Source organism: Alnus glutinosa, chromosome 4, assembly GCF_958979055.1.
Source record: "Alnus glutinosa chromosome 4, dhAlnGlut1.1, whole genome shotgun sequence".
Taxonomy (NCBI): Eukaryota; Viridiplantae; Streptophyta; class Magnoliopsida; order Fagales; family Betulaceae; genus Alnus; species Alnus glutinosa.
In genome coordinates, this window is record NC_084889.1 from 3,769,721 (window position 1) to 3,785,207 (window position 15,487).

General features: G+C 36.2%; 1 protein-coding gene across 1 annotated transcript; it reads right to left on the reverse strand.

Annotated features, from left to right (window-relative positions):
* Positions 1 to 1,294: 1,294 nt before the first annotated feature.
* Positions 1,295 to 15,487, reverse strand: LOC133866418 (exocyst complex component SEC3A). The gene is made up of 25 exons (XM_062302936.1): positions 15,121 to 15,487; positions 14,145 to 14,215; positions 13,615 to 13,695; positions 13,314 to 13,381; positions 13,094 to 13,196; positions 12,857 to 13,002; positions 11,958 to 12,075; positions 11,739 to 11,843; positions 11,021 to 11,122; positions 10,777 to 10,914; positions 9,821 to 9,949; positions 9,647 to 9,727; positions 9,468 to 9,542; positions 7,880 to 8,053; positions 7,665 to 7,806; positions 7,479 to 7,543; positions 6,157 to 6,327; positions 5,985 to 6,064; positions 4,381 to 4,462; positions 3,211 to 3,308; positions 2,991 to 3,099; positions 2,826 to 2,894; positions 2,246 to 2,311; positions 2,075 to 2,164; positions 1,295 to 1,589 (listed from the first exon to the last, which is right to left on the reverse strand). The coding sequence occupies exons 1-25, from the start codon at positions 15,293 to 15,295 to the stop codon at positions 1,479 to 1,481; spliced, it is 2,649 nt and encodes an 882-aa protein (XP_062158920.1). The 5' UTR covers positions 15,296 to 15,487; the 3' UTR covers positions 1,295 to 1,478.

Consider the following 15,487-nt stretch of genomic DNA (forward strand, 5'->3'; position numbering starts at 1 on the left):
TTGTAAGCATTCTCATTGATCTTCCTTAGCACATGGAATAGTCCATCCGCTCGATCATGTTACTTTTCATACTGAAGCTCATGAGAAAATAATATATATATATTATGTTTTTACCCAAACAAGATCCATTTTTTGAAATCAACATGTCTTCGATACCTAATAGCTGTATCTTTATACTTTATATTACTTGCTTCTAGTTTTTATTTTTATTTTTTTCTAATTTCTTCTTGACTTGTTCATGTAACTTCTTAATGTATTAGCCATATCATTTGCAATCCCCGCTGAAACAATCATTGATAGGTGGAAGGATAATTGATCTCTAGGAAAAAATAAAAAATAAAAAATAAAAATTCACTTACTCCTTAAACTTCCACATGATTTTCAATCTCTCCCTTTTTATAATAAAAAATTTAAAATAAGCTTTTTTCTTTTCTTTTCTTTTTCAAAAAAAAAAAAAAAAAAAAAAAGGGTCTAAATAAAAAATGGGCAAAAACGTTACAAATTTTTCAAAGTTTAGGGAATAAATGATTTTCCCCAAAAAAGACATCATGTGATTTATATGTCGCAAAATGAATCATCAGCTAAAACGATGTATTTGCTTCTTTCTAATTTTGTTTATTGGCCCTTTAATTTGTTAAGGGCCAAAAAGATGCTGATTCAGTCGAGATCTCAAGTCACCAGAGAGGAACGCTTCTTTGTGCGGTCAGCCTAACCAGCTTTTAGCGGTCTACAAAGCTCTCGATCTTCATTATAAAGTAGTAAAGTAGTATGCCGATCTTGTCTTAAGCAGTGTGGGAATCCGAAGAATCGTCCACAGGGCTAATAAACGCTCATCCAAGCGTTGGGATTGACCTGATTCGTCCAAATTTCCAGTTTGTGCAGCGAGAATAAGATAGATTATTAATTGCTCATTGGATTGTTATACGATTACACCCACAGATTCACATCCTCATTAATTTTCATGGAACACAACACCAGAGTTATGACAAAAACAAGGAAATAAACCATGTAACAAAACTGATACACTCGCATGCCAATCCCACTACTAAGAATATCAAACTGAGAGATACTATGTTTGAGCTTGGGGTTAATTATAGATCAAATATCAAAGGCCGCCATGAACTTGATTTTTAAATAAATAAAACACAAACAAGCTTAATTATTGTTTATGTTCGTTTACTTGACACATGAACCATCTATAAGACTATAACAAGAACCAACAGACGGGGGAAAAACAGCCCATTCATGCACGATATATATATATATGTGTGTGTGTGTGGCAATTATACAAGAGTTTATTCAACCTATTTTGACTACAAGAGCCGCTCGAAAATGCTGGTACAGTAAATCAAATTGTGTGGAAAAATTGGTTAAAAGAATAATTAGAGCAGGCTACACCTTTTTATTCAAAAAGAAACTATTCAAGATTATCAAGATTATACAAGACTCTCTCTCTCTCTCTCTCTCTCTCTCTCTCCCTACATGGGAGCCAGAAGGTCTCTCATTTCTGCGGCAGATGGGATGGTCTCTGTGGGGTAAATCTTGGCAACAAGTTGAGCAAAACTTTCATACTTGTCTAGGAACTCCTTCTGCCAAAATACAAAACAACCTCCATTAGCATTGTCAACAAGCACCATACAAAGCTCATTGATGGTTGTATTACAACATTAGGCAATGAGGAATCAAAACCCAAAACAGCATATTCACTCTCAGTGGCCACATGATATTAGTTTAATTTCTTAACATCCTTAAACAAATGAAGAGTAATCCAACACCAAAAACTACCCAAGGAATGTAGGATAATGTTTCCTGCTTTTGATTGCAACTTTTGAGGGTCTCTTCCTGTATCTTTAATAGCATATGTTTGGGAGGGGGGGGGCTCCAAATATTTAAGTTTCAAAATTTGATTCCTATGTACTTTGCCCGCTAAACAATTTTTAGTCAATGCAGTAAAAGAATACTAGAGTTTTGCAACATCCAGATGCCAATTTGTCGCAGAGCCACAAAACTTGTAAAAGAAAGCCTTCAAGTACAAAGGCCCTGAACATCATTTAGAAAAAGAGATCCAACTTACCTTGCACTTATCCCATAAAGAAGGCAACAGTTCCTCTGAAGTTAAATTCTTCTGCAACTTCTTATACATTGCACCGATGGACTTGTCAACCTGTATCGAGAGTAAGCCACAATATTATTACCAAAGCATGCTTCAAGCTAGGGAAAGGATAATCTAGGACTAGCCACTTACCCCAGATAAACTGGATTTTAATATCTTTCGGAGATCCATTTTTGACAATCCAAGCTGGAATGGAATCTGAAATTTACGGAGTAATGATATAAGCCACAACATTGAGCAGATTAATACATGCGCCCCGGGGGGGGGGGGGGGGGGGGGGGGGGGGGAGTTATAAAAACAATAAAAAGATGGCTATAAGAAGGATAGCAGCCACTAGAACCAAACAGTTCTTCATTAAACATCTAGATTTAAAATAAACTTAGAACTACATTACCCTAGTACTGGAGCCAAAAGTGCTTTCTGTGATAAGTCTTAACATGGAGAATAGTACCATGAACAGTTTTCGAATTCATTAAACAGAAGACCAAGCAGAAGTGTTGAATGACAAACTTTGCTACATAATCCCCAACTTTGAGACAGTCTTTATGGAGACAAATTATGTGGATTTTAAGCTATTCAAGGAAGTATTAGTCACCAAACTTAAAAGACATTTAAAGATAAAGTAATTTTTAACTTAAAACATCTCTTATTCCAAAAATTAGTTGTAAATAAGAACCTAGGAATAGGATGATACAGTCACCAACATGCTAACCTCTTCTGGCGTGATTGTGTACATCAGATCCTCGATTTTTTTAGCAAACTGGAAAAGTCGTTCAAATTGCTGCAGAAAAAATAGTGAGGATGTGGACATTCCCAATAAAATATTGAGATGCAACAAATGTGGAAAAACACTAGGCAACAAAGGTGGATTACTTACATTGTAAATAATCACGCTGATATGACGTGTGCAAGCTTGTTCATAAGCTTCACTTGCCTGGTGATAAAATTTAGCCAATGTAGGCACAACATTGGCCAGGTCATACAAACTGCATGCAAGTGTTTCTAATCAGCTAAGTGAACTAGATAGAGATTAAGAAGCATAACTTTTTTGCCCTTTAATACAACTTATAACTAGCTGGCACATGGGCAAAAAATACCTATTCTGAAAAGCTGCATAGTTCTCTAACAGAAATATATCAGCATATTTGGGATCTGTTTGTGAAATTTTCTCCAATGTAACAAACATTATGCTAACCTGTCAAAAAAATCTTCCCAATGTAAGGAACATATGGATATGGAACACAGTACGTAATAAACCAAAACCCCTATTGCAAGACTTCCATTACATAAATCAAATCAACAAACACAAGTTATTATCCAATTAAAAAAAAAACCAAATCAACAAGCAAAAGATATCATCAGCAACAATTATCACACTACCCGCAGCTCTAATTCTTACTAATCTCGTTCCAATGATGCTTGTATTTCATAATTCAAAAATGGAGAGGTGGACCATTGTTTTCAACCACAAAAATGATGTAGGACAAACGAGAATCCCAAAAATCACACAGCAAAATTAGGCAAAGTGAGAAGAAAGAAGCTAAGAGAGGAGAGAGAAAGAAGAGAAAGAAGCTAGAAAGAGAGAAGCCAAGGGAAGAGAGAAAGAGAGAGAGAAAGAGAGAAGCTAGGTGGAAGAGAGATAAAGGAGGGGGAAGTGAAAGAGAGAGAATCAATTTGTCATAATTTTATTCCATCAAAGTCTGCCTTCATTGGAGTACAAGAGACACTTCAATAGACTACTAGACTAAACCCTCCGGCAATAACCATTTATTGACTTACCTAACATAATTTTATTGACTTAACTAGTATAATATAGGGCAAAGCCCATTATTGAATTACCCAAAGTAATCTAGGGCAATCACCTATTTATTGAATTACCAAATACAGCACCATTGACTCTTAAAAAATTAAATAAAACATAAAATTATTAGGACCCAATTAACTTCTTGTATCACACTGCATCAAAAAAAATTCTTTCCCATCCGTATGGGTTTTTGTCTGGGTGAGCCAGAGCAAAATTTATTTCCTTTCAAAAGAAACCAACACCTGAAAATTAATGGATTAATATTGTGATACATTACTGCTTTTGCTATTAACTATCATTTAGAAACTGAATGAAAGGACCAAATTAAAATTTCATTAAAAGAAAGAAAAGGGCAAACGTAACTTGCACTCCTGCATGTGATAGAATCATGATGTTGTTTAATGCACTGTACCACTCATTGCAACAACAGCATGAATGCATGTTTGAGAAAAAAAACACTCACAAATTTTGTGTATGCTTGATCAACCAAATCCCTAGATTGTCCTTGGATGTACTGCTCCATGCGGGTTGCAAGAGTTGCAAATCTATGCAAAAGAGCATGCAAAACAGATTGACATAATGCACAAAAACTGAAATATTTCACGCGTAATTGAAAATTGAAATTTAGAATATTATTATACTGAAGCACATGCAAAACCATTTCAATTCTCCAAATGTCCACATAAATATATCTGAAACTAGCCTTTGGACCAGTAGAAAATCCAGACCTAGAGTTAACTGGTGCAGAAACTCGAGAAGCCACATATATTTATCTAGAAAGGATTTACACCGAAAAGGGAAAATCAATTATACACAGGAAAAAGTTGAGGACAACTTAATCATCAAAACAAACAATGAAGATCGCATACAAATTTAATGAGATCTGGTCCAAACATCAAGCAGAACAACCAACTTAAGTGCTCTGACCCTAATGATCTGGAGAATATTTTTATTGTTCCCACCCGTTTATAGCATGAACAAACCTAGATTTGAGGCAAGCAAAAAGTGAGTGTTTCACTAATTTCAAGAAGTCCCCAAGTTGATTCAAGTTTTTGAGTCCAGGGAGCTGAACAGTGCACTTTACCCCATAATTTGAGTGTGTTTCAGTGCATCCACAAACAGATGCAAGGGCTCCAATAACATCCAAGTCAAATGGTTACGACAGATCTACAAATTCAGAGACAAAAAGAACTCCTTTAAGTCTAAGAATAATCTTAAAGGAAACATGCTTGGCCTATAGTTTTGATGGTATTCATTCCAGAAGCATAAAAACCTTTATCTGCCATACCATTCTAGCACAAGGAATATCTTTAGCTAATTATGTAATCACTTAAATAATGTAAATTTTGTCAACTTAGTGTTCATTACTAACCTAGAACATTTGGGTAATATTTCTGAATCAAGTATGTCCAGTGTAAAATATCCAGAGGCAACACATTACTGAATTTGTTTGTTAATAAATAACCACAAAACATCTTTGCCAAATAAAAACGCCTCCCAAGTATCACAATCTTCAATCCACCAATACGAAGAGCTTATCAACCTCAGTAAGTTTCATGCTCTCAAATCAAGTTGCAAAGCATACTCCTATTAGTTCATTACTCAACAACTTTGTGCCATATTGGCACAGGCGAACTAGAAATTTGTACTGTCCAACACTTTACTTGTCCAGTATAAAAGTTCATCCAATTCTATCTATACCATTAATGCACCACGATTTTTTTGCCCTTTAATAACACTTAGAGAGGATAAACATGGAACATAAACATTATCTACAACAGTTAACATGCAATTGATTCATCTCACTGAAGACTGAGAATTGAACAATATTGCAAATATAAAATGTAGATATTCCCTTGCTTCTACAGCTCATGTATATTTTCAGAAAATTTGAATAAAAATAAATTAGAAACACAAGCTTCTTATGACTACTTCCCTTTTATGAATTCTAAATTTTTTATCAGCTAATGAAAAAGTGTATGTCCAAATTTCAATTGCCATAGATTCTCATGAAGTCATTAATATGCATCAAACAGAAGAAGTATAAGCCTCTGGTTTCCACTTTACCGTGGAATGTATGATAAGACACCCATCTGCCTAACATTGCGCTCATTCTTTTCAATCTGGTGACAGGCTTCATCCACAAACTGCAGTACAATTCAAAAGTTAAATGGATACAAATCATGCTCTTCATAATGCACATGGCTATGATCCATTTCTGGTTAAAGTTAAAACTTACACGGCTGAACTGCATAGAAATTCTCGACTCTAGGTCACCAAGCAAGAGACGCACAAATCCTGCTGCATCCGCTTTCTGACCTGAGAGATAGCGCTCCGTAATTCCATGCATTGATATGCAGCGCAAAGGATCAATCTTGTATGCCCAGTCCACCACAGCATAAAAGTCTTCCTGAAATTCATATAAATTGGCACCTTCTATTAAAACTAAATTAAGCCCTGTAGACCTCCAACAAGTGCCTAGTAAACAACTTTACAAGTGTTTTTTTTTTTTTTTTTTTAATAGTAAGAAAATTTCATTAAAAAAACGTAAGGCGCCCTTAAGTACACAAGAAGTATACACAGGGACAACTCAGCTAGCCCACATAAAAAACCCAAGGGGAACTACAAACCCACAACAAGTAGATTATAGAAGACAGTGATGAAGAAGATGAAGCCAACTTTACAACACTTCCATGTTATAAAACTTAAAATTAGACAGAGATGGAGGAAAATCTTTTTTTTGATAAGTAATAATTCATTAAAAAGCACAGAGGGACGCAATCCTAGTACATAAAAAGTATACAAAAGAGCCCTTAATCAAAGGAAAGATGGAGGAAAATCTTAAGATCAAGTGAATTATTAACGGGCATCAAAAAACATTGTTAGCTGAACTCCAGTATATCTGGATGCTCTGCAATTTTGTCACTAAAAATTACTAATACATTTTGCAGAATATCCACTAGTCCAACCATCATCTCCTTTATCTGCCCCTTTTATTAAGTTGACAACTTCGCTCATTCCAAACAGACGACCAGGAGTTGGACCTTTGACCATTTTATACCCCCCTCTACTTTAGATTTGGAAATTAAGTTGCGGACTGACCAAGATGAGTTACTTTCTGTATAAAGAAACCATTTATTCCCCTCCATATATAATTTTCAATACAATCTTCCGAACCAACCAGGTACCACTATGTAAACTTAAAATTCTCATTGACAGAACCTTGCCCGACATGAATCTTCACTTGACACCTATCATAATGTGTTTAAGGCGACAGAATGCCCTTCAAAAAAGTAACACCTGGCATTACTTCCAGTTCTAAGCTCCTTGGTGTTCAATCATCCATTGAGATCCTCAGATTGGATGATCATAATAACACATTGGGTTTGCAAGTTTTGGCCAAAGAACATGATCTGAATTCTGAAATGATATCCACAAAATTACATGTGTCTCTCTTTCCAAAAACTAATGGGAACTTTTTTGATAAGGAAAACATGTAAACACAAGCAACTGCAAATGCCAAAGGCTCATGTAGTCATGTGAGTATAATGTGTACATTACTTGGATTCCATCAAGTAAGTTCTGAAGAGATTCATTTAATGCTGCAAGCTCTGCTGAATTTTTACCTACAAAATTAAAAAAGTTCATTTCAATGTCACACTTCAAGAACTAAGAGTAGCATAACTTCGTAACACACATCAAAGACAAACATAAAAAAGACTAACGGCTGGCTGGAGAAAAAAATACCAGTTTTACTGTCATTGTCATCAATATCCATAATTCCCAAATCATCATCATCGTCATATCCAGTTTTATTGCCATTAACAAGACCTCCTGGAGGAACAAGGGCAGGAACTTCAAAGCACATGAAGTGCGCAAAAAAAGAACTCTGCAGTTTGCACCATATTAGTACTGAACATAACTTAAATTCTGGAACATATGCATATAATTAGGACTCTAACCTCATCTACAAGGAGTGGGATAAAAATAGTCAGCATCTTGGCATAAGCCTCAGAAACTGTAGAAGTGTCCGCAGCATTCACATTTTGACCAGAACCTGTGGAAGGTTCAAGCCAGACAGTTGGATTTCTCGATGCTTTTGTACTAGCACGAAGCTCGTTTGCAAATTCACGAGCCTGTAAATAATTAATAGAAATGTCAAACCATATTTTATAACTGATTGAAATACTCAATTGCCAGAATTTCCTACAACTAATATCAAACCCAAGATATGGATAACGAGAACAGTTAATTAACTTGTATAAAACACTGTTGCAACCATAATGTCATCCATCCCTACTTAGAATGAAGACAAAAAGAATTACCATAAAGCAAGTTTTGCATATCAACTTAGTGGATGACACCTCTAAATAATTAATAAGATAACTATATAATACAAAGTGTACATAGAACAATTTTTTTAACACAAAGTAGAACCATATTGCGAAGAAGTCAGTGAATAAACTAAATTAGAAAAAGATGTCAGAGACAATTTAATCTGTAATCTTCATGCTTCCACCATAGGCAGAATGTTGAAATAGCACATGGACATAACAGATTTCTCTTTTCTGGTATGTGGGAGAGGGGGGAAGGTGGGGTTTTCTATATGCAACTCAGCTTCCTGAAAATGAAGTGATGTCCCAGCAAACAAAGTCACAGTTATCAAAGAAGCCTACGAAAAGTGGTTACAGGGTATTTGGGAGCCACGGCTGGACATGCCAGGAGATTTTCTTAGCAAATAAGGTGTCTGCATTTGTGTGTAAAGTCACTAAACTTAAATTCCAACCATATGGACAGAGCATGGCAGTTGGAAAGAAGTACAAAAATAAATATATGCCATTGACCAGTGCAATATTAGCAGTTTTAACCATATTCAAGTTAACTCCATTTAGACGATATCTGATAAGATCAGCTAAACTATCATGCCATGCACACTGACCTAATCTTCTGCTAGACAAGACAATGACCCAATCTATCTACTAGAGTTTTAAGTAAATGTTTTCAACTGCTGTGGCTTTTGTCTTTCAGAAAGCGTGGAGATTAAAAACAAATATATCTGTCAGATAAGACACTTCAAGTCAGGCAAAGCTAGAATAGATGCAGCCAAGCATGCAAAATTGTTCAAATATGGAAGGACAGCTAAGCTGGAGCTTTGCAGTTACAGTGGCAAATTAAAAAGTTGAAATTATTCTCTAGGCACAAGGCTTATAGCTGAACCCAATGAACCCCCCTTGAATCAGTTAAATTCTGAATTGGTACAAAATTGAATCAGCATAAATGAGACCTCCTATTACCAAATAGATAGCGATCACAGATTTACTATAAAAGAATGTAGCTATTCTCCAGTTGATTGAAATGCATATGCAAATACCTAGCCTGCCCATGACAAACCATAGGGATTACAAGAAATCATAGCATCTAGGTCTTCACTTAAAAAGATAATTAATAATAAAGTTGTACAACCTTAACATGAGATGAATATGTTCACAGTATATACTAAAACTAAACTAAAATCAAGATAATGTTGTAGAAGATTTTGTGTTCCCTGACCTCCCGACGAAGAAGCAAGTTCAGGGAGTTACAATAAGCTTTTCTCAGTGAACCCAGGCAATTCTTATCAAGACTCTGCACATACAAACAGTTAAAATAATGAGGAAAAGAAGCACATACAGGCATGTGTGCACACAAATGGCTTTCAACATTTACTGCAATTTGCCTAAAAAATTGACCTTTAAATGTTGAAGAAGGCGAGCGTATGTCCTGCATTTGTATCGCAAATCAGCATGATCGGGCCTCTTTAACTGTCCCCGCTATTCAAAAAAGCAAACAAGCAATACAGAGTTAAACCACAAAAGCTATTAACATTTCCACGTAAACAACATGATGATGAGGAAAAGAAGTACCTGAGAAAAGTAACTCTTGTCGGCTATCATGAAATCCACCAGGCTGGCAAAGTAGTTTCTCAAGAACTCAGAAGCTCTCCTGACAAATGTACTTTTTAACTTTTCAAGCTCTGCTCGCTTCTCTTTAACCTGTGAAAGTTTCGGCTACTACCATTAAAATGAGACAGTTTGGGGAATATATCATATTCTAAAAGACGTCCTGATATGGCTTCAAGGGCAAGGGCCATGATTAATAAAGAACATATTCGCCAATACAGTGTCCTTCAAGTTCACACTCTAATTCATGAAGAATGGCATTTACAATGAAAGTAAGAAATTAAGCCATGGTAGCACATTCAGGTTCGTTCTTGAACTCAACAACTACTATAGTCAGTTGGCAGCTCACAACAGCTATGACAAATACATAGCCAAGATGCTGGCAGTTGGTATTGGAACCAAGATTAAATATTTGAAAATAAAAGTTAAAATATAGAATGAGGTTAAAAAAGGAAATAAAAAAATAAAAAAGGGGGCAAGGTTTCCATGGTCCTTATAGTATCTGCTGTGGCGTGGGAACTTCAAATTTTCTGTAGCTCTGTTTCATTGTTACAGCTGCCCCATCCCCTCCAACACACACAAACACAAAAACACACCCAAAAAGACATAACGAGTAATCACTCTTTTCATTATAGGTAAACACAACACATGCACCCATACAAGAGTGAACATGTGACCTCGCCCTCCCGTCTCTAGGGGACGGAGATGCCATTTGGCCCAAAGATCATTGACAGCTAAAGTTATCTCGAAATTCTGGAATTTTCAGATCATATGGATCGTCCCACAATATTAGACCACCCTATAGCCTATAGAAATAACAATGGAAAGTTCTATTCTATCTAGAACAACAGCCTGCTAGACCACATAATTATTTAAAAAAGAAAAAATATGAAAAACAAAGAAAAAGGCAGAGTGCATACAGCTCGCATGTTTGCATAGGTGGGATCCAAATTAGGTACTTCAAGGCCACGCAAAGCGCCAGTTAGCCACTCACATGCTTCTATATTTTGAAGCATACGAGCCTCATCAAATGAACCTCCTGTCAAACATGCTGCATACTACAACCAAGGAAAAGTCATCAGAAAGACCAACAAAAGCCTAAACAAGTGAACCAAACTCAAACAAGTAATCCAACTTTTAGAAAGAAACTGATCAACGAAGTACCTCCGAAGGGACACGCAATCGTTCAAGAAGCTTATCAAGTTCCTCAATGAGAGATTTATTATTCACAGATTGCATCTCCAACTTGTTATTGCGGGTTTCTATCTGGATAGGAGTCAAGAAGGTTACAGGTCAACTTAAGACAAACCCTAATACAATTATATAGCAATTACTCTTTAGACAAACCCTAATACAATTATGATAGCAATCCAAGTCAAATCCAGCTAGTGGCTGCAAAACAAAAGCTGTATTTTTTTCATCAACAAAGTTCCAAGTTACTACAATCAAAGAGTTTGTTGGAACTATAATTAAAAAGTGAAAAAAAGAAAAGAAAAGAAAAGAAAAAGATGTGGGACATAGATAATTTATACTAAAAAAATAAGGGAAAAAAAGAACTAAACATCTGGATGATCAACATCCTTAATAAAATAAAATTCGAAGTGAAGACAAAAAGCCCAGGCAGAAGGCAGCAACATGGCCTTGACCAGGGACACTTTGATAAATATGCATGTCTTTGTGCGCACATTTTTTTTTTTTTTTTTTTGGGGGGGGGGGGGGGGGGGGGGGGAGGGGGGGTGTTTGGGTTTCAAAGCTATATCATTTTAGTCGAGTTTAAGAATGTGGTTTTTTGCCCTGACAAGCTAGGTAAACAAAAAAGTGGGCCAGCCAGAAATACAAGAGAAACATCACATGAACAAAATTAGTATGTAGAAGTCCCTACCGACTCAATGTCCTCTCTCATGTGTCTAAGTTTCACATTAAAGATGCCTAACCATTCATCCATGTCGTCAACACAACTTGTTGCTGCTTCAAGCCCTTGCAATACCTGCAAGACCCGCAAATCAAAAATAAATCACAACACTAGCCATCACCTTTAAGTGATAACCACAAACAGCAAAACCATTCATCAAGTGTTCCAGAAAAAGAGAATAAAAAACACCTCATCTATCAAAGGTTCACTTTCCAAAATGGCATGCACATTTGCAGCTTCCAAAGCCAGAAGCTCTCTCTTCAACCTTTCAGAAAATGCCTCTGCCTCGCCAATGCCCATGACATAACTGCAAGCCACACCATTTTTGGAAAACTCAACTATATTGAGAGAGTTTTAACAAGTAGAACTATAAGAGTGGTGCAAGAAAGGTGGTAATTGGCTTTCCATTTCAGTAATAACCAGAATTAGCATTTAAGAATTTCAAAGAGTAGGAGTGTAACACTACAACTCTCAAACTCTTCTTCATCAATCAAGAAAAATTCGGATGCAATCAGCCATTTTTTCTTCAACAAGAACATAAAATCCAATTCAAGCCCTAGATCTATCAAACTTCAGGACATTAACAGAATATGGAACTAAAAGAAAATAAAATAACATCTTGCAAATCTTCTGGAACAGCTAGATGAGAACAAAAAGGGAATGGCCCACTTGGCATTTTCTTTAAGTACAAAAGCTGTATGAAATGGATACTTCTTGGTCAACTAGTGCCTACAAAATCAGAAGATAATTGTGTACAAAGCCTTTTATGGCCAGTTATGCTTCGTGGAATAAAAATTGCATTGTGAAGAAACATTGAACTGCAGTATTATGATTTCACTTAATTAGACATGGCAAACATTAATGCTGTTTATTGCACCCTCCACCTCTAACTCCTGTTTTTATTTGAAATTGAAACTCATACCATTGAGGAAATTTCAATAGTCTTGTATTGTTAGTATATGTCTCGACCAAATGACAACAGGCAATCTTTATCAAATATCAACCATCCATCCCAAATTAACCAAACAACAATAAAAGACACAAATAAATAGTCCCATCTCAGAACAACGAATGCTAACAATACATACGTTCCCAGAAGAGCCTCCATATCCTCCTCCTCAGCCTGGGAGACAAGTTCTTTTTCAACGCTCACTTTCAAGTCACTTTCAGTCACTGCCGCTGCAACTGGCCCATCCTGTATGTTCCTTTGAGTACTCACTGCGGGTGTATTTTCCTACTCAACAGGAAATGAAATGAAGTTAAGTCTGTTAGACTGTAAGACTTCACATGAGATAATCAGAAAGGGAGAAGATCATCATATGCACCTTCGCCCAAAGAGCCATCTCCACAACATCTATGCCAACAACTTTGGGAAGACGACCCAGTACATCTTTGCAGATATTTAAGATACAAAGCAAAAGGCGGTTCCTATAAGAAAATAGATGCATACAGAGAATCAGTAACTAAATACAATTTATTCCTAGACAACATGAAAACACCATAAAATAGGATATATTTAAGTGTGCATTGCTCCCATGAAATTACCTATCATCGATATTGCGCATGGTCCATTGAGGTGGAGCAACACTCTGGCTTCTGAGGTTGTCGAAACCCTATAAGAAGTTCAATCAGAAACTAAACGGGAAAAAAGAATGTGTTTGTATGGGTATTGTACGTATATACACGAAGAAAAAGAAAAACCAATCAAGTAAAAGTTTCTTCTCATTTTGCTAGAGTGTTACATGCATATTCTTTGACACAAACTGTCCTCAGGCAGTGTTTAGATAATTGGAATCCACATGTAACATAGAGTTGTATCCGAGGCACATCAGAGATTCAACATTACCAGCGTAAATGTAAATCCACTGGGATCATTTGCTATAACCTCAACCTTCGATAGATGCTTTAACTTGTACAACTTTGCAGGCTGCAAATGCAAGCAATTTCCTCAAAAAGTTAAAATCAAAAAGATGACCGGAAAGATTTACAGAATCAAAAACAGATAGGAAGTAATGCAACTCACTTTTGACCCTTATATTGACCTCATTGTCAGTGATTCTATTTCCTCCCTTTTTAAATTTTATTTGAGTGGATAGGAAGTAACATTGCTTTCTGTCGCCAATGCTTATTCTCTTTTTCCAAAGTGCATAATTTTGTTAGATCACACAAGCCTAGAAGTTGGCAGAGCCAGCCTCATGGGCCTAAACTTACAACCAAGCAGCCGATAGGTTGTGGTCAGCAATGATCACATGTATATTGGGCTTTGGTGGGGCTTGTGTTCTATTACTATGCCTATATCCATTTTAGGACAATAGAATTTAAAAACATTTTGAACAGTTCTGTAATGAACAAAATAAAAATAAATTTGAAAATTACCTCAAGAACTCCTCCAGTGGAATATTTTAAGACTCGAAGAAAAGCTTTTAACCGCTGACCTTTCGATTTTGCTGCGGTAACCACGCACATTCATTAACAATGCCACACAAATCAAATGCTATAAATGAAACTTGCAGATCATTTTAACATGTGGTAGATTAAATATCTCTATGTGCACGCATGTGAGGGTGTATGTATATACAAGACTTATCATATTTTTTTATTCATCTATATATAGTACAGAACACAAGCAAACCCTAAATAAGCTTGGGAGTACTTTAAACAACAAGAACATAAAGATGGAAATGCCAAATCACACCTATTTATAGTCATTAAACTACTATGTTAACTACATATATCGAAACTTTTTCAAATTCTTAAATTTCTCTTTTTTTGTTATTGATGATTACCTAGAGTAAAATTTCCTTGGGTGAGATTAACTTCTGCCTTAAAAGCACTCCAGTAGCATTTAATCTTAAAGTGCCATCCTTATAATTCCAAATTATAATCACAGCCATATGATTTTGATATGAGTAAAGGCAACAAAGTTATACCTTCACTCATATCTTGGAATGTTCAGCACTTTCCCACCTATCCTACCAATTCCACGTCAATACCATTGTTGTAACAACATTTTCAACTATGTAGAGTTCACGGTGACAAATTCTAGATTTTCGTTTCTTTGTCAAAATTATTCAAGCAATAAGAACCTTGAAAAATTATAATAATAATAATATTATTAGGAAACATCTAATTGATTAATCACCACTTCTGGGTGAACTCTATGTGGCACCAATTTAAATTTACAATGAACGCCATTTTCACTTTCAACATTCCCCAACGACACAAGCTCAAAATAATTGAAATTAATCGTATTTCGGTCAAATGGGACAAAATTCACATCTTAAATTGGGATAAAACTGACAGATGAGGATAATCACGTAGCTCAAGAGCAAGAAATGGTAGTACTACGCACTGGAGAGAGCGAGAACCCTCGGCTTGGCCATCTGACGGCCCAGCTTGCCGGACTTTCCCCAGATCCCTCGGCTCTTGGCCACGCGGATTGACATCACGATCTTCTGCTTCGTGCCCTCGATCGCGGCCTCGCACGCTCGCCTCAGCTCCTCGTCGTCTGCGCTGGATTTCGCCATTTTTTGATTTGAGCCTTTCGCGTCTTGGATTCGGACAGAAAAAAAGATTAGAGAAATTTCAGTGGGAAATAGGAAGCGAAAATTGAAGATAAAAAGTTGTTCATGTGCGAAAAAAAGGTCCGGGTTCGTATGAGAGTTTTTGGGTCTTCGGGTCTTTCGACAGCTGGGTTCGTTCCTTTCAATTGTTTTGTT